Below are 26,763 nucleotides of genomic sequence, written 5' to 3'. Positions count from 1 at the left end.
TCCGTATAACTCTAGGACCCATTCTGTTCACCACTACGGAGTATTATCTTAGCGCTAGCCATTTTCCCACCAGTCTTTCTTTCTATTTAGACTCTAAGCTTCTCAAGGGCAAAGAATCATTTAATATTTTTAGCCTGAGCATGGGCACTGTGCTTGGCACATGGTATTGGAAGCTTTAAAAAAATGTGTTGGACTAAAACTAGACACATCTAAACTCTGATGGATGTGTAAACTGAGCTACTTCAGAATCTTGAAAGTGTAGCTAAGTGGTATAATAAGAAACCACAAGCTAGATGAGTTAAAGGGAGGAAAAAAATCATGGAACACTTGGGCTTGGGTTTTGTGAAGGCGAATTATACCCAACTAGTCTACTGGAGTTCTCTGAATGTGCAGATGGACAAAAGGACAGGGTAGAACCAGCAGAACTTGGTATTTCAAAAAGCCTTTGATAGGGGCGCCTGGGTGGCTCAGTTGGTTAACTGCCTGACTCTTGGTTTTGGCTCAGATTGTGATCTCAGGGTGCTGAGATCAAGCCCTGCCTCTGCACCGTGCTGGCTGTGGAGCTTGCTTGAGATTCTCTTTCCCTCTCCCTCTGTCCACCCCCCTTAAGAACAAAAACAAAAAGCCTTCAATAGAATTTTAGATTTCTATTGTTGTTGGTTTTAATTTTGTTTTTTAAATTGTGTCTAGGAAGCAGAACCAAAGTCAAGTAAGGAGGGTCAGGAATAAGTGAGAAAGTGTAATGATGGGGACTGATCTTTTTAAATTAATTATCTTTTAAAATGAATTATCAAGAAAGGGTATGGACCATGGAATTTCTCAGTTTGCAAGTAACAACTCTTTCAGTTAATGCAATACTTAGTTGATTAAGACAAAGATAAACTAATGGAAAATACCTTGCAACACAGCCCTGGCCTTATCATTCCAGAGTCAGGCAAGGCACGTCAGGGTTCTGCAGGTTCCTGCTCCATTTTTTCTTTGGTGATGAGCTCTCTAGCCATACCTGCTCTTTCACCTTTAAGATTGAAGAAGAAATAATATGGGGCATGTGCTGGCTTTGGTCTTGCTTTGCCGCACGGAGGGGCCTAAAGATAAGCGTGATGTGGTAGGACTTGTGGCCTGGAACCATGACCGCCAGGAGACTGCCGTCCCTGGGACCCACCTCAAGATGTCCTGGCAACTCAAGTTCAATTTGGTTGACTTTCAGCTCCAACCACCTGTATCCTTCTTCTTGAAGTCCAATTCCGGTCCTGTACAGATCACCCATCAGCACCAAATTATTGCTATAAGCAATGATGTTTCTGAGAAGAGAGCAAAAGAAGAGGGAAGTGAGGAGATGGAAGCTGACTTGTGCCCCATTTTGCCTGCTAAGAAACAGAAGGACAGGCCCTAATTCTTCTTTGGCCACCTAGCTGCCTGCCACATAAGCTATAGACCAGATTCCTGTGCAAGTTTCAATAATTTTAAATGGCTCTTCTCCATTGAAGAGGAGGGCTAGAGGGGGAGGGGTCCCCTTGGGAGCAAAGGGAGTCCCATTCTCCATAGGACCTTAGTGTTCTTCTAATCCTATAACATCCTGGGATTTCACTTTTCTCCAGGAGTGGGAGGAAGTCTGAATTTCTATTCTGACCCTCTTTCCCCATTTGCTATAAGGTTGGAAGTCAGTATCAGAAGCTCAGATCACACATTTTTAACACTTTTTACATTCTTGGTTCAGAAGGATGTGAAAAAAACCTTCAATTCTCCAACCACATATGAAATGCTTGGGTAAAATAATAAAGGACCAACAGATGATTAAAAAGATCACATAATTAAAAATTGCTCTTATTCTTATAAACTTAGAGGTGGTTTAGAGAACTACAGGAAGACCCGATGTGACTTGGAAAACTTGTTTCTCAAAGGGTGGGTAGAGACTGAAAATGCAAATACTTTCAAGAGCATTTGAAGTGAATTCCCAAAGGACAAATACATCAGGTATTTCTAAGCCCTACCTGAGAGCTGAGTGGAGATATGCCTGAAGACCAGGGTCACAATGTCTGGAATTCTAGTCTGGGCTTGCTCGCGCCTACTTATTAATGCTGCGTGTGTGCCCCGGGGCAAACGACTGAGTATTTCCAAGCCTTTTTCTTAGCTGTAACCATTATACCTGTCTCGACGACTTCAAAGGGTGGCTTGGTGTTCAAACGAAGCCATATGTTTAACGGTGTTTTAAGTACTATAAGGTGCTTCATAAATATAAGGTGTTTTTGTCGTGGCATCGCTGGAATTATTGCAAACTCCCAGACAAGGAGCAGCCAGGGAAGGGCGATTTGACTCATCCAAGCAGAGATCGTGCGGTTTCAACAATTCTCGTCATTTACGGAGACATTTTGTTGAGGAAAACTTTTCCGTTTCTTTGAGATTTTTGTTTTAAACCTGCTATAGTATGCAGCAAGGTGCTGTCTGTAAAAGCACCAGGCAGAGGTGAAGATAAACCGCCTAGAAGCCGCCGAAACGCCAAGACTGTCAGGAGTTTTCCGCGGAAGCGCTGTCCTGTGTTTGACAAGAACGCAAGATATGTGCGATCGATCAGGATGCCGGCCGCCAAGCGGCAGGAAGAATTGGTAGAACTGATCGTCCACGAACGTTATTATAATTCCGTTGCGATACATTTAATGATTTGTCACAGCGCCCCGAAGGAAGTAGAATGCTGCAACGAGTTTCAAACTCCGAGCGTGCCGCGAAGCGCTCCCCAGCGTGGAAAAGAAATAATGCGCGCGCACTCGGCTTCAACCGCTCCCGGGCCCTGCGAGCTCGTATCCCGGGCCCGGACTGGCGCGTGCGCGCGCGCGCGCGCGCGCGCGCCGCGAACCCACGTGACCGTAGGCGCGGCGACGGCGGGGGCGGGCGGGGGCTCGGGCCGGCTCCGCAGCGCCGCGCAGGCGCCCCAGGGCCGCGCCGAGCCGAGCCCCTCCTGCTCCCTCTAGGAGTCAAAATGGCGGCGAGGGGAACCTGGAGCAGCCCGGGAGCCTGAGCCACTGACAGGAGCGGAGAGGGCGGCGGCGGCGGCAGGAAGAGGATGGCCGGGGGTGTTGGCGCCGGTGCGGACGGCGGTGCGGGTGGCGGCGGCGGGGGCGACGGCCGCGGTCCCAGCGGCGGCAGCAGCAGCGGCGGGAGGAGCCTCCGAGGTGAGTGTCCCTCGGTGTCTCGGAGGCTGAGAGCCGAGGCTGTGCCCGGCGCGGCGCGAGGCGTCCCGGCAAGGAAGGGGCTGTGCCTGGGAGGTGGGGGTACCGGGTTGGGGCTGGGACGCCGCGGGGGGCGCCGGGCCGCCGGCGGGGAGAGGGCAATCGTCCGTCTGGGGCTGAGGCGGCGGCTGACCGCCCGGTGCCCGTGCGCTCCCAGGGGCAGACTAGGCTGTGCGCCGTTGTCCCGGGGGCAGAGGCGCGAGGTGTGGCGCTCGGGGCGGGGAGAGCGGCCCGAGGTGGCCGCGACAGCAGCCCCGCCGGCTCCGGGCTCCAAGGGGCGGAACCCGCCGCTCCCAGGACGCCGGGAAACCGCTCCCGAGACTCGGGCGCGTGTTTACCCGGCTGCGGGGCTGCGACCGCCCCGGGGTGGGCGTGAGAGCGGCCGGCAGGAATAGGGGAGGGAACAGGCCTGCGGACGGCTGCTCGCGGTGGGGAGAGAAGTTAGATCGTCCGGGTAAGTTACGGTTCCGGGATCGAACTGGGATTGCGTTTTGACAGGTTGCGAGGAAGACAATACCTGGGGTGTTTGATAAAAGAGTCTGTGCTTGGAGTACTTGAATGGCTAAAAGCGTGCATTTTCGGTGCCTTCTCGTTTGCACAGCTGTTTACTAGCCTTACCCCGAGGATGAGAACTTTCTCACCGCCTTTTGGGAGAAGCTCTGGGGAGTGTTGTTTCCGCTTTGAACTACAATAGCACCCCTTCGCATACCAGCACAGATAATACTCTGGATTAGGCCTAATTTACAAAAGCAGTCTTGGTTATCTTTACCAGAGAACTGTTCCTTCTGCCAAAACATCTTACTGTCATGAGGAAATAGGCATTTTTACAGAATTAATTATTTTTTTTTTCAACTACCAGAATCTTTTGTCTCTGAATAGCATCCACTTCTTTTAGATTGTTGAAATACATTACTTTCTTCCGGAAATGTGGAAGAAAGATTTGAAATAGCAAGAATCCTACATGTTAATAGAAGCTGTGATTAAGCTTGTCCTGGAATTTTGGAGTCAGAAAAGCCTATAGAGATCTGGTATGACTTGTTTTAGAGCTGAGAAAGTAGGCCCAGGGAGATGAGTGACTTGCTGTGGGTCCTACAACTGGCTGGGGATTGGGCCAAAACTAGGATCGGGGCCTCCCTCCGCCCCCATTTAGAGCCCTTTTCACTACTCTTCTGAGCCTCTTTCTCTTCATTGATTGAATTCGTCATCAGTGCAGGTGCCCATCCCTAGGTCTTTGTGAGGTAAAGTTGAAAGCAGAAATGGAAAGCGCCTCACGCTGATTCTGACAGTGACCCTCAGTTACAAGTAACTGATGAGATTTTTTTTTTCTATCCTGAACTTAATAAAACTGACATTTCATTTAGAGTTTTCATGGGCCTGTAACTGTATTTGCACCCAGTTATATTGGGTGCATTCTTACATGCATTCGGTAAAACCCATACATAAGTCAATATTCTGTCCCACAAAGCCTAACTATTCTGTTCCATGTCCCAATACCAGCATTTAAACAAGTTTGTATCAGACTCAGATTTCCAAGATTTAAAACACCTGGGTTTGCTAGGTTATACCGCCTAGTTTCCATGTATTTTTTTGTTGAATTACAGCAGTTTTCTTTGTTGTGTGTCACAGATTAACCTTCAGAAATGCAATAATGTCAAATGATTCTGATCCTGTTCTAGTCAGTGAAACCTCACATATCAAAGTTGTACCTTGTGTTCAGTTACCCTGGTGATTATGGAAAATCCGGTTTGCGTTTTGCATTGTATTAGTTTTGAGAGAAGAAAACAAAGAAGTGTAATATGTAGACCTTGCCCTCAGGAAAGATACGATGTACCTTTAGGAGTCTAGGAGACAATCTAGTACATTCTGTGAATACAAAGAATGCTATAGGTGTTCTGGTTAGAGGGAGATGAGTGAGGCCTTAGGAGTCTAAAGAACTTCCTGGAACACTTGGGACTTGAGCTAGCCTATGAAGGTTTAGATTTACAGATACTGGAACAGGTACTGTGTGAGGGAAAAGCGAGAATATGATGTGGAGATTGGCTTTGGGGGAGGGGAAAGGAGGGAAACTAGGATGAGCTGGCAACTGGATTTGGGAGACTAAAATGAAAACAAATCACACAGTTGAAAGGATACCTGTCTAGAAGGGTTTGAGTACTAGATTGAGGAGATTGGGATTTTCATCTTCTTGGGCAAGATATGGGGAGCCTTTTTAGTGTTGGAAGCCAGGTATTAGTATGATAAAGCAGCAGGATGAACCTGTCCGTGATCTACAGGTTGAGTTTGAATGAGCAAAGAATGGAACAAACCAGCGATGACGTGGCTGTTGCAGTTATCCAAATATGAAGAGATGAGAACGTAGGTTAGGGATAGAGTCGCTGGGAAGGATGCATGGCAGGTGTTGTTGTTTTTATAGTGGTAAAATATACATAAACATAAAATTTGACATTGTAACCGGTTTTAAGTGTACAGTTCTGTGGCATTAAGTACATACATCCACATTGCTGTACAGCCATCACCATCTTCATTTCCCCCCACCGAAACTCTACACCTGTTAAATGCTAACCCCCCATTTCCATTACCCCGAACCCCCTGGCAACCATAATGTACTTTTTGTCTGTATGAATTTGACTACTCTAGGTACCTCATATAAGTGGAATCATACAGTATTTATCCTTTTGTGACTGGCATGATGTTTTCAAGGTTCGTTCATATTGTAGCATTTGTCAGAATTTCCTTCGTTCTTAACACTGAATACTATTTCATTGTATGTATGTATGTACATCCATTTTTGTTCATTTATCTGTCAGTGGATACTTGATTTTCTTCCACCTTTTGGCTGTTATGAATAATGTTCCTATGATTATGAGTTTACAAATGTTTGTTTGAGCCTGCGCTTTCATTTCTTTGGGGTATATACCCCGCAAATTTTACATTCCCACCAGCAATGCACAAGGGCTCCAGTTTTTCCACATTCTCACCAACACTTGTTGTTTTCTGTTTTTTTGATAATAGCCATCCACATGGATGTGAAGTAGTTTATCGTTGTAGTTTTTTTTTTTTTTTTTACTTAATTTTTTTAAGTATTTGCTACACCCAGCATGGGGCTCAGATTCACAACTCATGACAAGTCACATGTTCCACAGACTGAGCCAGCCAGGTGCCCCCACTGTAGTTTTGATTTGTATTTCCCTAATGTTTAATGATCTCTTATTGTACCTATCAGCCTTTTGTATATATTCTTTGGATAGATATCTGTTGTGCTTGTTTCAGCAGCACATATATTGAAATTGAAGTGATACAGAGTTGGCTCCTGTGCAAGGAAGACATGCAGATTAGTGAAGTGTTTGGACTGTTGTGTGTCTTGCTCAGCTCATTGTGCCCAGGACTTGCACAAACACATGAAATGATTGAACAAATACTTCAAGGATCTGATTATTGGTGACTGAGGGCAGCATATTTTCCAGATTCTTCAAATATTCATTAACCATTAATTACTTAATGTCTCATGCCATATTGTAGTAGTCTTTTTAACTTTTCTACTTTTTTTAAAAAGATATATCTATTAATTTTTTTTAAGATTTTATTTATTTATTTATTTGACAGGGAGAGCAAGAGAGCACAGGCAGGGGGAACAGTGAGGGAGAGGGAGAAGTAATCTCCCCACCAAGCAGGGAGCCCAGTGTGGGGCAATGCAGGGCTCAATCCCAGGACCCTGGGTTCATGAACTGATGTGGAGTCAGATGCTTAACTGACTAAGTCACCCAGGTACCCCCTCTATTAAGATCTTTTACCAAAAAAAAAAAAAAAAAAGCTCTTTTACCATTTTTTAATTTAGTTGTTTGCTTTTTTGTTGTTAAGTTGTAGAATTCTTTATATATTCTGGATATCAATCCCTTATCAGATACAGGATTTGCAAATATTATCTGCCATTCTATGTATTACCTTTTCACTCTATTGAGTGGCCTTCAATGCACATAAATTTTTAATTTTAATCGAGTCCAATTTATATAGTTTTTTGATTGTTACTTATGTTTTGGTGTTAAATCCAAGAAATCATTGCCAATTCCAAAGATAGGAAGCTTCCCCCCCCAAAAAACTCTCGTGTTTAGGTCTTTGCATGCAAATATCCAGTATTTCCCCAGCACCATTTGTTGAAAAGACTGTGTTTTTCCGTTGAATGGCTTTGGCATCCTTACTGAAAATGACTTGATTATACCATGCAAGGGTTTATTTCTGAACTCTCCATTCTATTGGTCTCTGAGTCTGTCTTTATGCCAGTATCACATTGTTTTGATTACTGTAGCTTTATAGTAATTTTTGAAATCTGGAAGTGTGAGACCTCCAGCGTTGTTCTAATTCAAGACTGTTTGGGCTGTCTGTGGTCCTTTGAGATTCCAAATGAATTCCAGGGTGGATTTTTTCAATTTTTGGGAAAAAAAAATGACATTAGGATTTTTTTAATAGGGATTTCATTGAATCTGTAGACTGAAGCAGTTTTGACATATTAGGTCTTACAGTTCATAAACACCAGATATCTTACAATTTATTTGTATTTTTATATCTTTAATGTCTTCCCCCAACCTTTTGTGGTTTTCAGTGTAAAAATCTTTCAACTCCTTGGTTAAGTTTATTCCTAAGTATTTTATTTTTTTAATACTATCACAAATAGGATTGATCTCTTAATTTCCTTTTTGGATTGTTCATTGTTAATGTACACAGCTCATTTTTGTGTGTTAACTTTTTATCTTGCAGCTTTACTGAAAGCATTTATTCTGATGTGTGTGTGTAATCATACATACAAAATTCACTTCTTCCTTCCAATTTGAGGCCTTCAAAGGCATTCAGATAATTTTCTTGCCTAATTGTTCTGCCTAGGACTTCCAGTACTATATTGAATACAAATGGTGAAACTATACACCCTTGTCTTATCCTGATCTTAGAGGAAATACTCTGACTGTTCAGTATGATGATTGCTGTGGATTTTCCTTTATTATATTGAAATTGTTACCTTATATTCCTGGTTTGCTTAGTGTTTTAGCAGGTATGTTTCAATGAAAGAAAAAAAAAAAAAAACTCAGTTGTGGGTGCTGAGAGTGTAGCCTAGTGACAGGGAAAATTCTGCTGTCATTGGCAAAGTAACATGTTAATGCCCAGTTGATGTTTTAGGCATCATCTGTGTACATTTGCAGTCATGTTTTGCCTGAAGAAAAATAGTACTATGGTTAATTCAGTAGAGAAGACTGACATTAATCAAATAATTATACAAATACATGCCTGAATAACTGTAGTATAATTTTGTTCACAGCTGTATTCCCAACATCTAGCATAGTGCCAGGCACACAGGTGCTCCCTACAGTTATTCATTAATTCAGAAGCAGAAGACTTAAGATTTAAGCTAAAAACTATATTGCTTGTAATTTTTTAATGGAAAAGCATTTTTTTGTTTTTTTTTTTTAAGATTTTATTTATTTATTTGACAGAGAGAGAGAACAAGCAGGGGGAGCAGCAGGCAAAGGGAGAGGGAGAAGCAGGCTCTCCACCAAGCGGAGACCCAGACCCAGGACCCTGGGATCACGACCCGAGCCAAAAAGGCAGATGCTCAGCTGACTGAGCCACCCAGGCTCTCTGTTTTTATTTTATTTTAAACCTTCTTTGCTGTTAACCCAGTCTTGGTACAATGGTAACAAAACAAAATCAGACTTTACTGCTGTAAAAACAAACAGGCAAGTGACTTTTTCTTTTTCTTTTTTCTTTTTTTTAAGCTTTTATTTCTTTGCCAGAGAGAGAGAGAAAAAGTGTGTGCAAGCAGGGGAGAGGAGCAGAGGGAGAGAGAGAAGTACACTCCCTGATGAGCTGGGAGCCCAGTGCAGGGCTTGATCCCAAGATCCTAGGATCATGACCTGAGCTGAAGGCAGATGCTTAACAACTGAGCCACCCAGTTTAGATCCTCTAAAACAAGTGTCTTTAAAAGTGAGGCAACGTCTTTCAAGTTGATGATAGTGGAAGTTGGTTATCAGAATCCAAAATTTCAAAGGGAGGCATAACTTAGAAGAAACTTTTCAGGTCCCTGTTGACTCTAGATTTATAATGCATTTCAAATATTCAGTACCTAATTTATTTGGAAAACAAGTTAAAAATTCTTTTAATGCAAACTGCAGTGGTTTTTAGAATCTTTTTTTTTAAATTTAAATTTTGACAGGCTGTAAATATGACATTGCAAATAGAGTTTTCACAACATCCTATCTCAAATAACATAGAAACTTCAAAATGTATAATATACTGTTATATAAATTGATACTGAATTATATTAAGGTTGGAATAAATAGGAATCCCTTTAATCCAATACATAGAGCATCCTTTACATCACAGGATTCAAAAAGGCTTTTGCGTGTTGTTGGGCTTTTTAGACAGAACATTGGACTGGGAATCAAACCTCCTTTGAGATTCTGACTCGTGTTTATGGGTTTGCGATTTTAAGCAAGCCACTTAATCTGTCTGGGGCTTAATTTTCCTCCTCTGTGCATGTTCGTGTGTGTGTGTTACCTGTATATATGCAATGTTTTACAAAGCAGCTTTGCCATCTTGTGTTTGCTCTTCAATTCTTTCCCTTCCTGTTACCACTTTGTTCCCAGTGTGAACTGATTATTGAACTCCCTACCAGTCGTGTCGCTGCCGTTTGTTCTTCACTCTCCCTTTCCTTCTCTATTCTCTATATTGCTACCACATTTATGTTTCTTAAAAAAAACAAAACAAAACAAAAAAAAACACCAATTTGGGCATGTCATCTCCCTACTTTAAAAACCTGTATTAATTTCCCATCGCTTATGGGATGAAGTCCACACTCAGGAGAGTTTGTAGGCTATCTCCAACCTTAGATTTCCCATGACTCCAGCCATACCAAGCTGTTTCTTGTTTCCTATGCTTCTGTTCTTCATGTGTTTATCCCAGCGCTTGGAGTTCTTTCTCTCTGTTATCCAGGAGACTCTGAGAAGATGATTCATCGCCCACTTCAGGGGTAGATTTTGATTACTCCAAGCCAGTCAGCTCAAGGCATTTCCCTGTAAACTGTTATTTGTCCCAGTCAGATTGAAGGGAAGGAGACATTCTATTTCTGGGGGAGAGGACTTTTTCCCTTGTTTTATGTGAGCAAGAAAATAGATGACCCCAGTTGCCACTGGCAACTGTCTTGTGACCACAAGGGATGATGAAGCATGCCTGGAAGATGGTAGATCAGAGAGAGTGAACGTAGGTCCATGATAACATCGTTTTAGACATACCGTACTGGGGCCTGTGGCTTTCTCTTCCGTGGGATTTCGTCACCTGACAGGTAAATGTTGAAGCCATTTGCCATCAAAAATCTCCTTATTGATGCGGTCATGTTTATTCTTCAAGATCCAGTTCAAATATGACCTTTACCAATAGTCATACCCTCACTCCCTTACTATTCTGGCTTACTCGTCCAGCCCTGTTGCACTCCACTGTAATCACTTGCTTGTACGCTGACTCCTCCACATAACTCCGTGCACTTTGAGCCAAAGCCTACAGGATGAAGCACAGTCTCTGCTCCATTCATAACTCAGCAATGAGTTGTTAGGATGAAATAACATGAAAAGGGGTTTTGTAAACAATCTTTAATATTAACTAAATATGAGGTATGTTACTGTCTTTAAACTAAAGGCAAATGGATAAATCACTTGGACTAGATACACAAAGTGTTACTTGTCCTTAATTATTTTCTAAAAATGTTCACTTGGATAAAAAGTTTGACAGTCTTCTCTGGCCACAATCCCTAAAATTTTATGAAAAGACTAATGTTGGAGTCTTGGAAGGAGCAGTAATGAATGGTGTTGTTACTGTGCAGTTTCCTTCCTTCCTTCCTTCCTTCATTTAGGAGACTTGAGTGCCAGAACTAACTTGAAGTATAATATGTGTATTTTCCCCCCTATATTATGAAAGTATATTCAGGTCTGTTTTATCTGGGGTTTATTTGTGAATTGTTCTTAGGGAAAAATTCCATAATGTGCCTCACAAGACCTAATTATTCTTGTCTTCAGACTTTCCCAAAATATTTCTTGCTTGCTTGAGACTATACATGAGAATTTTCTGGTAAGCAAAAAAAAAAAAAGCTTTGTGGCAGAACTAGATGAATTGTAGCAAATATTAGTAATAGCTTGTGACAGAGAATTCTCATTATAACCTTAATTACAAAGTCATAGTTCTGTCACATGCTTCAACGATAAAGTCTGACAGAAGAGGAAGGATGGGAAAGGAGAGTTATAATTCCTGTCTCAGTATACTTCACCATTTGTTGGCTTGAGTCAAATAAATCAACTTCACCTTCACCATAGTAATTTGTAGTTACAGTAGCCTCCCCCCACCACACCTTGTCCACAGGGGATATGTTCCCAGACCCTAGGTGGATGCCTGAAAGTGCAGATAGTACTGAACACTATATATACTAAGTTTTTTCCTTATATTTGTACCTGGAATGAAGTTTAATTTACAAATTAGGCACACTAAGAGATGAACAACAATAATATACTTGATTAGCCAAAAGGGCAGGGCATGATCAACAACAATTGTAACAGTATAATGCAATAACATTTATGTGAATGTGGTCCCTCCCTCTCAAAATAGCTTTTTTAAAAGATTTATTTATTTATGTATTTATTTGAGAGAGTGTGCTTGTGCAGAGTGAGTGAGAACAGAGGTCACTGTGAGAGGAAGAAGCAGGCTCCCCAGTGATACAGGGAGCCTGATACAGGACTCCACCCCGGGACTCTGGGATCATGACCTGAGGCAAAGGCAGACCTAACCAACTGAGCCATCCAGGCGCCCCTCTCAAAATACCTTACTGTACTGTACTGACAGTCCTTCTTGTGGTGATGTGAGATGATAAATGCCCATTTGATGAGATGAAGTGGGGTGAGTGACCATAGGCATTGTGACACAGCATTAAGCTACTGTTTACCTTCTGACAGTACACACTATGGAAGGTGAACTCATGGATAAGGGGAGACTACCGTAGCTACACTTAAAAATTATTTTTAATAATTGAATATCTCTTAATGATTATTTTACTGGTTTAGATTTTCTTAACCTACGATTTATGAGATTTCAGTTGTGACTATTCCTAGGTTGTTCATGATTCCTCAGAGATTATCTTTTTTAAATCATTTAAACAGCTAAGAGATAACAAATTTCAGACCATGTGTGATATACATTTGTAAAGTAGGCATTTTATTTCAGAAGTATTTCATAACTAGAAATATTAAGGGAACACTAAGAATATATAGTTTCATTTTATTATCAAAAACACAAGTACCTCCCATGCCAAAGTTAAGCTATGACTGTAGTAGAGCCAAAGTTCTAAGAACCAGGCTCATCTCCTCGTTTCTTTGCATTCTTTCCCTCAACTTCTGGTTTAAAAATTCTAATGGTTACACTTAAAAGAATGTTGCATAGATTAGTGGAATGTGATGTACTTTTATATTCTTTTAAGAATGCATTTTTAATAGGAAATAAAAGTATCAGCAGGGGACTGACAGCTGTTTTGAATTACAATAGGTTATATTAGAAAAAGCCCACATGGACTTAATAAGATTCTCCTAAGCAAAATTCTAACAAGTAATCTCTATTTGCAGTAATGCCATGGAATTTTATAGAAAAATGCCATTTTAGGGGCCCCTGGGTGGCTCAGTGGGTTAAGCCTCTGCTTTCGGCTCAGGTCATGATCCCAGGGTCCTGGGATCTAGTGCCCCATCAGGCTCTCTGCTCAGGAGGGAGTCTGCTTCCCTCTTTCTCTGTCTCTGCCTGCCGCTGTGCCTACTTGTGATCTCTGTCTGTCAAATAATAAATACAAAGTCTTTTTTTTAAAAAATGCCATTTAAAAAGATATTTTCATGGTAACTACACTTATCACACATTGGGTAATGTACAGAATTGTCAACTCAGTATGTTGTACATCTGAAATTTAATATAGCATATGTGTTAGCCATACAAAAAAAAAAAGATATCTTCATTTAACATATATAAAAATGTTCTCTGGCTTGACTTTTTTGGTGGTGATTGGGTAGGGGAAATACTATTTTTAGTACATGATCTTGAGCTAGTAGCTACAGATCCACACTCTTATTTATAATATGAATTTCCAAAAGTTCTGAAAACCATTTTTTAGGGAGACTCATTTGATGGCAAATACTGAAATGACCTGGATTCATTTGGCAACAAAACCTCATGTAAACGAACATAACTTAGTTTAAATATTTAATACACTTTACTGCAAAATGTCAATTTGTTAGGTTATGGGGTGCTATGCTAAATGTAACTGGGGATTTACATAATTACAGTAAATAATCCACATACCATATTACTTTCTAGAAAAAAAAGAAGAGGGAAAAAGTCTGAATTTTAGAACCTATCTAGCTCCGGAGGTTTCTACCTGATAAGGGATTGTGGACCTGTATTCTGAATAACACTTTTAAACTGGTAATGGACATTAAATATATTTTTTTAATTTTTTTTAAGAGTTTATTTATTTGACAGAGAGAGAAATCACAAGTAGGCAGAGAGGCAGGCAGAGAGAGAGAGGAGGAAGGAGGCTCCCCGCGGAGCAGAGAGCCGGATGCGGGGCTTGATCCCAGGATGCTGGGATCATGACCTGAGCCGAAGGCAGAGGCTTTAACCCACTGAGCCACCCAGGCGCCCCGATTTTTTAATGATGAAACTAAGATTGAAAGACAGGATAGTGTGTAACACTCAATAGTTTAATTCTGTAGATAAAGTTTAATTATCCAAAATATGGGAAGAATATATAAAAAGTAGAAAAAACTCCGTGATTGTCTCATAGGTTTAACTATAATTAAACATATATTACTTAAAATTAGATGCTGGAGTAGAGAGATAGGAGAAGGAAGTTACTAGCTAATTTCATTATTGCTTCTTTTAGGGAGCCATTCGGATCATAGCCAAAAAAGAGGGAATTTGGGGGGGCGCCTGGGTGGCTCAGTGGGTTAAAGCCTCTGCCTTCGATCGAGCCCCGCATCGGGCTGTCCGCTCCGCGGAGAGCCTGCTTCCTCCTCTCTCTCTCTCTGCGTACTTCTGATCTCTATCTGTCAAATAAATAAAATCTTTAAAAAAAAAAAATCTTTAAAAGAGGGAATTTGGGGTATTATATAGAAGTATTGTAAAGGTGACTTTTTATATATGCCCATTTGGTCCCAGGATTATGGTGAAATCAGGGTCATCAAGCATAATTTGAAGGTTGCCAAGGACCTGTTTTCAAGTCTGACCAAGAACTCTTACATTTAGGGAGGGCAAAGAAGTATTAATAAAGTTAACTAAGGGGCAAGGAGGGGTGAACTTAGACAGGGAGAGCATCTGGTCTTCCTTGAATATATGTTGTTCTGTGGTTTTGACTTTAAATCCATCTAAGTATTTTACAGAATTATGTAACAGTTAAAAATGTAATGCCTGAAAATCAAAGGTAACAAAACTTACCAAGTGTTTTTCCAGCTAGTGATACACAGAATAAATTACTCCATGTGACTGACATACATGATAATTTGTAGGATATTTTGAGTTGGGTAATATCCTAAGGGTAGAAAGAGTTGCAAAAAATAAGCATAAAATGATTTTCTTTATCCTATTGTTGATGGTAGATAGTACTGACATTTCCATTCTCGGCTGTTGCATGTATAATGTGAGATAAAGTAAATGAACTGTCATGTAGGCAACATTGAGAATAGAGTTTTGGCATGTAAGAAAGGAGAAACATGAAGGATCAATGAGATTAAGTAAAAACCATAGGAATTTGAAATGCATTGGAAGCATCAGCATAAAGTCATGTATTTGTTTGTATATATGTACATGCTTGTGTAGATGGATGTGTATAAAATTATCTCTCTGTGTACTAAAAAGGCACTTAATTCTCATAGCACCCAGATTGTGGTTTCTAAATACCATTTCCCACTGGAAGAATTTAGAACTTCTTTAAAGAGATGGATGAGGGTCACCTGGGTGGCTCAGTTGGTTAAGCATCTGTCTTCTGTTAGGATCATGATTCCAGGGTCCTGGGATCCAGCCCCACGTTGGGCTCCCTGTCAGCAGGGAGACTGCTTCTCCCTCTGCTGCTCCTCCCCCCTGCTCTGTCCTTTCTCTATCTCAAATAAATAAATAAAATCTAAAAAATAAATAAATAAATATAGGACACCTAGGTGGCACAGTTGGTTAGCAGCTGCCTTGGGCTCAGGTCATGATCCCAGCATCCTGGGATCGAGTCCCACATTGGGCTCCTTGCTCGGCGGGGAGCCTGCTTCTCCCTCTGCCTCTGCAGGCCACTCGGCCTGCCTGTGCTCGCTCGCGCGTGCGCTCCCTCTCTCTCTCTCTCACAAATAAATACAATCTTTTAAAAAAAATTAAATAAATAAAGAGGTGGTTGATTCCATGTCTAAGGCAAGAAAAATACAAGATGTAACCCCAGAAAGCAAAGAAGCTATCAGAGACAGTAAGATTGTGTCATAAGGTCTCAGGAGCCAATTTGAGTAAGTTTCCACTGTCTAAATACGTGACAGTTTGAGCCCCGGTAAGGATAACTGCAAAGGATTGAAATCCATTAAACACATTTGAATCCATAAATCTGTAACATTCTTTTAAACTTGCTGGTCATTATTAGAAAATGCTGCAAAGTTCATTGTTTTGAAAATGAGGAAATAAAAGTAAAGAATCATTCATTTATTCTGCCTTTTCTACACAAATTACATATCAGAAAAGTGAATAGTTGATGAGTTACTCATTCAGAAAATTTCCAGCTAGTGAATAAAGAAGGGAAGATACAATATCACCATGTTGCAACTCCTAATTAATGACCTTAGTTGGTGGTCATTGATAATTGTTAATATTGCAAACTTAGAAGTAGACATTTTGTACCTATTGTTGGAATTACCATCTGTGAAGCAGTATTGGCAAAATAAACTTTTAAAAGTATGAAAATGATCCAGAATCTCATCAAGTCACTAATTCTATGAATACAGTAAATACAGGAGCCAGAGGAGCATATTAAACTACATCATGTTGATGCATTTGGCAAAATCCACATTGTGGGAAACTACCAGATAATCTGACTTTTTCAACAACAACAAAGACAATTGCAAGAGGAAAAAAAGAATGGGTCGGGAAGGAACCTCTTTAAGAGACATGGTCATGCAGTCACAGTGTATAGACCTTATTTGGATCCTGAGTCAAACAAACCAAAAAAAAGTAAACAGTTGGGGGAATGTGGGAAGTTGGTGTTAAGGGATTACTGTTCATTACTTCAGATGTAATAAAGGTAATATAGTTGTCCTTTTCTCTTAGAGTTGTATAAAGAAATATTTACAGGTGAAATAACATACGCTATCTGACATTTGCTTCAAATAATTTGGAGGGATTGGGTAGAGAATGAATTGGGATATAGTGATACAGGACTGCCACAGATTAGTAATTATTGAAACTTAGTGATGGACAGAGATTGTTTTACTATTCTTTTCTATTTTTGTAATTGTAGAAGTATCTTCTGCAAAGAAGGAAAAAACAAGCTAATAGCAAGGAGTGAAAACAGGAGGATATTCAGTAGAGGTGGTTGATATTTATAGAGCATAATCCACAATCCAGAAACTTTTTATTGTTCACCAGCAGTGCAGAACACTGGAGATTAGTTTAAGATCTGTTCTTTAGGGGCGCCTGGGTGGCTCAGTGGGTTAGGCCACTGCCTTCGGCTCAGGTCATGATCTCAGGGTCCTGGGATCGAGTCCCGCATCGGGCTCTCTGCTCAGCAGGGAGCCTGCTTCCCTCTCTCTCTCTCTCTGCCTGCCTCTCCGACTACTTGTGATTTCTCTCTGTCAAATAAATAAATAAAATTTAAAAAAAAAAAGATCTGTTCTTTAATCTTAATTGAGTGATGAAGTAGAAACTTCAGTTTCAAATTTGAGTAACAAGTATAGTGTCCTGTAGACATAGGGAAGTTTAAAGAAGACATGATTGTTCTCTTAGGAAAGGTTAGTATAGGACTGAAGATTTGAGATGCTTTCTTATTGAGACAGAACAGTAGATTAAAGATGGGAATGCCTAGGATCTAGTTTTGTTTGGCTTTGCCATTTTACAATATGTTTTACTTTGGATAAGTCACTTCACCTTTCTGCCTTCCTTGCCTCAATCGGATCAGACAATGAAGCCTGTCCTTCAACGATGAAGACTTGATGTGAGAATAAAATGAATTACTGTGTGAAAAACACTTTGTAAACTGTATGGTCCTCTTGTAAGATACTCCCACTATAGTCATTAAAAGAATGTAAAGGAAAGAAAGACATTGTTTTCCTGTCTGTTTTAATAGAGATTTTCCTCACTTACCTTTTTAAAATTGTGATTAAAAGGGGCACCTGGTGGGGCACCTGGGTGGCTCAGTGGGTTAAAGCCTCTGCCTTCAGCTCAGGTCATGATCCCAGGGTCTGGGATCCAGCCCCACATTGCGCTCTTTGCTCAGCAGGGAGCCTGCTTCCTCCTCTCTCTCTGCCTGCCTCCCTGCCTACTTGTAGTCTATCTGTCAAATAAGTAAATAAAATCTTTAAAAGGGGGGGGGGGCGGCACCTAGTTAACTCAGTCCATTAGGCATCTGCCTTCTGCTCAGGTCATGATCTCGGGGTCGTGGGATCAAGCTGCGCATTGGGCTCTCTGATCAGCAGGGAGCCCTCTTCTCCCTCTCCCTCTCCCCTCTGTTTGTGCTCTCTCTCCCCAATGAATAAGTAAAAAAAATTTTTTTTAATTGTGGCTAAATATATATATATAACATTAAAATGTACATAAATATATTTCATAACATTTAACCATTTTAACCAGCTTTAAGTACGGTTCTATGGCTTTAAGTGCATTCACATTGTTGTATCAGAATTTCTTTTCTTTTCTTTTAAAGCCTGAATTATTTGTTAAATACCATTTTGTTCATCCATTTATCTGTCTGATGGACACTTAATTTATGTCCACCTTTTGACTATTGTCAATAATGCCGCTATGAAGATGGGAGTACAAGTAGCTGTTAGAGTCCCTGTTTTTAATTTTTAGTAGCCAGAAGTGAAATTGCTAAATCATATGGTAATTCTATGTTTAATTTTTTGAGGAATTAGTGTGGGTTTTTTTTTTTTAAGATTTTGTTTGTTTATTTATTTATTTATTTGTCAGAGAGAGAGATAGCACAAGCAGGCAGAGTGGCAGGCAGAAGCAGAGAGAGAAGCAGGCTCCCTGCCTAGCAAGGAGCCTGATGCAGGACTTGATCCCAGAACCCTGGGATCATGGCCTAAGCTGAAGGCAGTAGCTTACCTGACTGAGCCACCCAGGCATCCCTAGTATGGGTTTTTTAAATAATTACTTTATTGTGTATTTTGAAACATCTCAACAGTGTCATATTTAAGGCTGTATGTATACTGTGATTCAGGGGTCTTTTTTTTTTTTTTTTTTTAGGAAATTTTTTTTCCTCCCAAATATAGTGCACTTTTTAAGTCACACTCTTCTGTGAGGCTTAGACTATATCCAGTGGATCCTGAGAAACAATTTTTGGATTGGAAAGGTTAAAAAAAAAAAAACAAGTCTTTCCTTGTGTAACATTTATTTTTATTTATTTATTTTTTAAAGATTTTATTTTTGGTGGGGAGAGAGCAAGAGAGAGAGCATGAAAGCAGGGTGAGGGGCAGAGGGAGAAGCAGACTCCCCACTGAGCAGGGAGCTGGAAGACTGTAGGGCTCCATCGATCCTAAGACTGGGATCATGACCTGAGTGGAAGGTAGATGCTTAACCAACTCAGCCACCCAGGCGCCCTGTAATGTTTATTTTTTAAAAACTGATTTCACAGGATGGCTGGGTTATGGACATTGGGGAGGATATGTGCTATGGTGAGTGCTGTGAATTGTGTAAGAATGATGATTCACAGACCTGTACCCCTGAAGCAAATAATACATGTTAATTTAAAAAAAAAACTCATTTCATTCAGGAGATTTTCACTCAGTGCCTCATATTTGTCAGGCGCTGTTCTATGTGCTGAGGATTTAATGTTGAATACGTGAATTTCTGGCTCTCCTGGAGCATACAGTGTAGTGTGTGACTATTAATAAGAAACAGGTATATAATTTCAAATTCTAGAAAGTGCTGTAGAGAAAAATAAACTGAAGAAGGGATAGAGAATGATGGGATAAGATGGCATGTTATTTTTTAGAGGGTGATTAAGGAAAGCCTCTTTGAGGACATGGCACTTGAGCAAAGATCTGAATAAAATAAGAGAGTTAGCCATGTGAGGACTTTGTGGGAAAAGTGTTCCACGCACAGGAAGTAGCAAGCCCTGAGGTAGGGGTGGGAAATGCTTGTTAAGGAAGTGACCCAGGAGTCAGATGAAGACTTGTATATCTCAACCAGTACCTACTACCCATATAAAGAAATGAATTGGTTTAAGATAATCTCATTAGAAAGAAAAGGGAAAACTTAAGATGGAAAAAATGTTAGGGAAATTTATTTGTATATTCTGTTAATGATTCTAGAAAATATCATATTTTATTTTTTTCCATATTGTTTCCATATTGTGGGGTGAAAGATGCTGGCAAAATATTACTGCTGAGAAGACATTCATTCCAAAAATGATTACCACATGACAGACCTATCCTCTTCCTCTAAGGTACAATTTTCTTGGCATGGTGAACCCAAAGGTTATTGTCTTTCTTCAGAGAAGGCAGAAATGAAACAACTAATAAAGAGAATCTGTTTCAAGAAGTGATGTCTGAAAATCATAGTTAATAAAGTGCTTTAATATCCAGTATATCTTACTGATATCATATATGAGAGTAACTCAGATACCGTTAGGTGAACACATGAACTCAGACATGTTAAGGATTGGAGGAGAGCTTCAATACCACCCTTGTTTCACCAGGGACTATGCAGAAATGCAGTTGTGCCAGAAACGGCTTTAGGCCTCAAAAAATAAACAGGGCACCTGGCTGACTCAGTTGGTAGAGCGTATAGTTCTTGCTCCTGGGGTTATGAGTTGAAGCCCCATGTTGGGTATAGAGCTTACTTTGAACAAAGCAAAATGAAACAAAAAGAACTGTCACTTCTTAGACCATCTTTGCAAACGTGGATGACATTGATAAATCATATCCTAAGTCAGAAGTGAATGAATTATGGGGCACCTGGGTGGCTCAGTCAGTTAAGCAGCTGACTCTTGATTTCGGCTCAGGTCATGATCTCAGGGTTGTGAGATTCGAGTCCCACGTTGTGCTTTGTGTTCAGCGGGGAGTCTGCCTTAAGATTCTCTCTCTCGCTGTCCCCCTCTCCCCCACAGTCTCTTTCTGAAATAAATTTTTAGAAAAAAGAAGTAAATGAATTTTATCAAGAGAATGCTATATTTTAATACATATTCGAGTGTTACCTCAAGAGCCGAAATATTAGTATTAGGAAACTCTTGTTTTTAGACTTCTTCCTTTACATATGCTCTGTTTGTATTACTTCTTTTTTGGTATGTCTCTCTGGAACCTCAAACCCATTATCGTTTTTATTCCCAGTTAACACACAAATTGCATGTCTTGTGTTTCTTCTCGGTTCAAAGCATTGCTAACCACCCAGTCATGCCAGATAGACACATCATCATCATTCCTTTCTTCCTTTCCATCAGCCCCTCACCAATTTTGTGGTATGTTTTATGATAAGGATTTCATAGTGGTTTTATTACTTTTTTATTATAGATACCCTAAACAAATGCAAAATAATGTTGTAGCATGCATGCTTACATTGCATAAACAGGACCTAGAGTATCTGTTTCAGTCTTATGTATCCTCTTCCTGTGTTTCTATTACAGCAAGTGAGTAGCACAGGATGAGCGGTGGGGTTGAGGAAGGAGATAGGAAAAATGTTTACCATAGTTCTAAGAAAGGCCGCTACTCATCGTTATAAGGCTAAGAGTTTTGTCTGATTTTCTACTTCTTGTTTTACCTAAGAGGCCTTGTTGGTGTCTCTCTCTAGAGTCCTTCCTAGCTGACATTTCTCAAAACATGTTCATCATCAAACCTACGTCTTTTACTAGCACCTCTGTATACGAGATTCTTTCTAACTGTAGACTTCAGAAGAAATTTAGGAGGAATACTCGATTTGTCATGCAAAAGAGATTCTGAAAGTTTCAGAATGGAGTGGCCCTTATTAAGGCTAATGCCCCATTATAGATAGTTTCCTATCCCTTTTCACTGAAAATTTAAAGTAATTAGGTTTTCTTCCATATTTATTTGGCCTTAGTTTGAGCCATGTGAGGAAAAATAAAGGTTTAGTACATAATTATCGATAACTTCTAAACTGTTACCATCTTCCCATTTATAAGAACTTGAATAATTCGTGGGACCATTCACATGACTATTCCCTTGATGATCCGGTAGTTTGGAATTTGATGTCCTTAAGAAGACTGCCTCACGTTTCTCGTTTGGTTTGTATTCTGCTCCCATGTGCAGGCTTACTGTCAGGCTCACTCAGCATTTCTTATCTCCAATTCTACCACTGGAGCCCATAGAAACTCATGAACAAGAAATACATCCTTGTGTTTTTTATTTTTTATTTTTATTTTTATTTTTTTAAGATTTTATTTATTTATTTGACAGAGAGAGATCACAAGCAGGCAGAGAGGCAGGCAGAGAGAGAGGAAGGGAAGCAGGCCCCCTGCCGAGCAGAGAGCCCGATGCGGGACTCGATCCCAGGACCTTGAGATCATGACCTGAGCCGAGGGCAGTGGCTTAACCCACTGAGCCACCCAGGCGCCCCTATTTTTTATTCTTTTTGTATAATATTTTCCTAAGTTGGTTTTTAGAAAATGTGAGTTTTGGGCTTTGAATGGAGATTATGAGAAATTCCGTGTTTTTTCAATTTACATTCAGTTGCTTCAAATATATTGTTGGTTTCAGCTCTATTTCTTTCAGCAAATCCTTTATGAACTCAAATCTAGATTCAGATTTTCCTTGCCTTCTCTGAATCATTCAGAACTACTTTTTTATATACCACTAAGCTAACAGTAAAGCTGTCCCTGATTAGAGCAGAGATTTTACTCATTCACTCAAATATTGTGCGCTTGGCTCAAAACTGGTCTTCCTGTCAGGAACTCAGAAGTTCTAATGGCACCATTATCTTATAAGACTGTTGATTGGGCAGTTCTGTGATCTGTTGTGGAGGGCCTCATAATCACTTCCACCCTTGGCTTAGAAGCCCTTTTTCCTAGCCGTTGGAGGAAATTCTTCTCACTCCTTTAAGAGCTAACTCAGTTTGGGGGATATAGCTGCTAGGAGAAGGCAGCAAGGCATTGGGTGTAAGGGATGGCTGGTGCCGTGCAGCTCCCACTGTGGTTGCTATGGATGTCACTGTTCTGGCCCAGGCTGCCCAACAACGATGTCTCAGTTACTACTACCAGAGGTCCAGACAGGGGGAGAAGCAAAAGCCCAGAGCTGAGAGTCAGGCTTCCAAACGTTTTCAGTCCTGTATTCCCATTTTAACATTCAGGAGGCTCTTACTCTGAGGTTTTTAGGTCTGGATGGAACATGTTGAATGGGAGTTCTGAGGTGAAGGATGCAGAGTAAGATGCTTATTCACATCTACACTACAGCCACGTGGCTCCTTTACCCGCCTCTTTCCAGGAATTGACCTCAGCTTTAAATGTCTAGAGACTGAGTATTTCAGAACACCTCAGCATCTCTAAGGCGTGTCTCATGCAGGCCAGGTCAGACCTGGTGCAAGATGAGGCCCCTCATGAAAACCCTTGTGACGGGCTGCTTCTGCTGTCCACTGTCAGTCCATGTTATCTTCTTCAGTTCTTAATGTGAAGTCAGTGCTAGTGTCCTCATTTTAGGGATTAGGAAAGTCAGATCCTTGTTAACACTTCCAGGACTATAGCAAGAATGCTCTAAGAAGTCTAACTTGCATGGAGTGTCTTCTGCCTTCAGACCGTGTAGTAATCTTTTAAAACAAATGTAAATGTGCTTCCCTCCTCCTCTTTTATGCTTTGTTCCAGTAGTTCCCCCACTGTGTTCTGAATAAAGGCTCAACACTTCAGTGTGGAATTTGAGGCATTTTGGTCGAACTCCTACCCAGACACTTAAACATATGTACTTCTTGGGCTTTAGACACGTTATTTTTCAATGGTCATGATAATAGTTAACATTTATTCACTCGACTGTCGTGTCTGCTTTGTGTTCTGTGGTGCTGTGGTGGATGGTAAGAAAGGTAAGGCAGCCGAGTGCATACCCTTGGGAAGGACACAGTTCAGTGGAGATGTCATTGTATGCTGCAGTAGTAGCAGATCGTAGAGGTGCAGGGCTGTGAGAACTGTGAATGGGACGCTGACTGGGACTGGGGTTACTCCCATTTATTTACCCCTTTTTTTTCCTACTTTGAACGACCTTTCCTTTTCTGCTTGATGCACTCCCATTAATTCTTGAAGGTCTGGCTGTAAACTAGGAAGCCAAAACAGTAGCCTTTCTTTTAATTTCATGAGAAGTCCTCCTATTCAGTGTGTAATCACTGCTGTATTCCCAGGACCTATCAAAGTGCCTTCACATAGCAGGTGCTCAGAATTGGATGGGTGGATGGATGGTTGATCAGGCGTAAACAAGTGTTGTCCTGCCATCAAGGAACACGTGGTCTAGCTATAAATATTCAGAAAGGCACTTTTGCTCTGATTTCATAAGCTACCCTTTCAGTTAAGTCATTTTTTGCCTTATGAGAGAGAGCCTTTTTAGCGCCAAAAGTAACACTGTCAGGTGTGTACTCACTTCCCAGTTCTGGAATGGAACTATATTTGTCTGCTCTGGAAATTTTTCCTTCAAACATTTAGGGGGAAAAAAATTGCAAAGAAAACATCATTCATAGATACAAGAGCCTGAATGCCAAGCCTGGTTCTGCAACTTAAACCAGCTCTGTGACATTGAGTAGCTGACTAAGCCGTCCTAACGTTTCAGTCTTGTCTTGTGCAAAATGGGAATAATAATAGACCTTACCTCACATGGTTGAGAAATTTAAAGAATCAACTCATGTACACTGCTTAAGACTGGCTGGCTGATAGTGGTCAGTAGTTAGGATAATTATAATCATATTGTACATTTATCTCTTCAGAGATAAATCCTATAATCATATTGTACATTTATATTCTATTGTACAGTATTGTACATAGAATATTTTATATTCTGTTGTACATTCTTTGTACATTTATATTCTATAATCATATTGTACATTTATCTCTTCAGAGATAAATTCAGAGATTTAAATTCTAGCCATAACCCTTACACATCAAATTTAAGCATTTAAATATAAGCCAAAACAATTTTGATAATTCTGGGATCTGAGTGATACAGGCTTGAGGGGTCAATATACTATTACCTTTTGTATATTTTTGAAATTTTTCATTATACAATTTTAAAATCAGAAATGTGTAAGTTAAGTGCAAATAATATTTTTCTAAATATAAAAATTAATTAAGTGTACTAAATTATTTCTGGCAAATATTATGCTTTTATGAAATACTGTTTATTTCATTTGACATTGAAATATTTGTATATATTTTATTAGTGACTGATACAATGAGACATTCCTGAAATGAAAAGATTTTGCCAGTCTAAATTTTTTTCCAATGAGTTCTCTGATACTTGAAGAGAATTACAATAATAGCTAATCTATTTTACTTTACCTGGAAAAGAAATTTCCTTAGGTAAGTCAGTTTTGAACCTTAGCCATAAAGCTTCAAAAGTATATGTTTTTTATGACAATTTTTTGATGGCAATGTTTATAAGTCTTTTTTTATTGTAATAGAATACATATAATGTGTAATGCATGTATGTATAAAATTTACCATCCTGACCATTTCTTAACTGTGTTCAGTGGTATCACATACATTCCTATTGTAGAACCATCACCACCATCCGCCTCTGGAATTCTTTCCTTTTCCCCACCTGAATCTCTGTACCCAGTAAACACTGACTGCCCATACTCTCCCTCCTCCCAGCCCCTGACAAGTATCGTTCTACTTTTTCTCTGTAATTTTGACTACTCTGAGTGCCTCATGTAAAGGGCATCCATCATCCAATATCTGTCTTTCTTTTTTTTTTTTTTTTTTTAAAGATTTTATTTATTTATTTGTCAGGCATAGAGGGAGAGCAAGCGAGTGAGCACAGGCAGACAGAGAGGCAGGCAGAGGCAGAGGGAGAAGCAGGCTCCCTGCTGAGCAAGGAGGCCGATGTGGGACTCGATCCCAGGACGCTGGGATCATGACCTGAGCCGAAGGCAGCCACTTAACCAACTGAGCCACCCAGGCGTCCCCAATATCTGTCTTTCTATAGCTGACTTATTTCACTTAGCATAATGTCTTCAAGGTTCTTCTGTGTTGAAGCGTATATCAGAATTTCCTTCTTTTTAAATTTAAGGCTGAATAGTATTCCATTGTATGTACATACCACACTTTGCTTATTTATCTGCCAAATAATATTCCATGATCTATATATACCACATTTTGCTTATTCATCCATTTGTTGATGAACTTTTGGGTTGCTTCCACATTTTTAGCTGCTGGGAATAATGCTACTGTGAACATCAGAGTACATGTCTTGAAACCCTGCTTTCAGTTCTTTTGGGTATATAGCCAGAAGTGAAACTGCTGGAACATACAGTAAATCTGATTTTAATTTTTGAGGAACCTCCATACTGTTTTCCACAGTGGCATTTTCATAACATTCCACTTTATATTCCTACCAAGAGTACACAGAAGTTCCAGTTTCTCCATCCTTGCCAATACTTTTCTGTTCTATTGATCATTGCCATCCTAATAGGAGTGAGGTGGTCCCTCATTGTGGTTCTGATTTGCATTTCCCTGACGATGTGTTTTCATGTGCTTATTTGGCGATCCATATATCTTCTTTGGAGAAATGTCTATGTAAGACCTTTTCCCATCTTTTAATCTGTTTGGTTTTTTGGGTTGTTGAGTTGTAGGAATTCTCTACGTCTTCTGGATAATAATCTTCTATCAGTGTATAATATGTAAATATTTTCTCCCATTCCATGAGGTTATAATTCTGTTTCAAAAACAAGGTCGACCAAAGGAAAGTCGAAGGTCCTTTCTAGCTCCCATCACTCTGGCTTCTCTGCCTTAATAAATATGTTTACTGGAACATAGTTTTGCCTTAAGCTGCTGCTATAAACACTGTTGTTCTTTGCCATTGGAACGAGTGGGGTTTGTGATTCCAGGTGGAGGTCATCTGCCTCTGTAATAGATGGTCCCCGAGGACACATATAATAAAGCTGGTTGGTGGCTTTCTGAACTCCCAGTCTGGTCTCACCTTTTTGAAGAGATCTTCAGATAGTAAGGGTCACTGCTGATTCTGCTTCTGACTTAACTGTTCACAGTTGCTTTTTGGGTTTTGTGGTTTCTTTTCTATCCAAGGATAGAATTGGAAGATTTACAAAGTAATCCTGGCTCTTTCACTTAATATCTCTGAGACCTTGGACAAGGTAT

General features: G+C 40.2%; 3 protein-coding genes and 1 pseudogene across 5 annotated transcripts in view; 3 read left to right on the top strand and 1 right to left on the bottom strand.

Annotated features, from left to right (window-relative positions):
* Nucleotides 1–656: 656 nt before the first annotated feature.
* Nucleotides 657–10,225, bottom strand: LOC116590233 (basic proline-rich protein-like). The gene is made up of 3 exons (XM_032341826.1): nt 10,123–10,225; nt 2,147–3,536; nt 657–1,301 (listed from the first exon to the last, which is right to left on the bottom strand). The coding sequence occupies exons 1-2, from the start codon at nt 10,223–10,225 to the stop codon at nt 2,569–2,571; spliced, it is 1,071 nt and encodes a 356-aa protein (XP_032197717.1). The 3' UTR covers nt 657–1,301; nt 2,147–2,568.
* On the top strand, nt 1,040–1,393 carry LOC116590234 (nucleoplasmin-3-like). Its single transcript, XM_032341827.1, has one exon. It carries the CDS (start codon nt 1,040–1,042, stop codon nt 1,391–1,393), a length of 354 nt encoding a protein of 117 aa, XP_032197718.1.
* Nucleotides 3,124–26,763, top strand: part of BTBD7 (BTB domain containing 7) — an 80,343-nt gene continuing 56,703 nt past the window's right edge. For 2 of the 3 annotated variants that reach the window (XM_032345107.1, XM_032345109.1), the window contains exon 1: nt 3,535–3,678. The gene's annotated coding sequence lies outside the window, so the exon portion shown is untranslated. Of the gene's footprint in view, nt 3,168–3,534; nt 3,679–26,763 lie in introns of those variants that run through there. The other variant, XM_032345108.1, reaches the window with a different exon arrangement.
* On the top strand, nt 6,482–6,579 carry LOC116592182 (annotated as a pseudogene).

Source organism: Mustela erminea, chromosome 5 (genome assembly GCF_009829155.1).
Source record: "Mustela erminea isolate mMusErm1 chromosome 5, mMusErm1.Pri, whole genome shotgun sequence".
Lineage (NCBI taxonomy): Eukaryota > Metazoa > Chordata > Mammalia > Carnivora > Mustelidae > Mustela > Mustela erminea.
This window is presented reverse-complemented; position numbering and strand designations above follow the sequence as displayed.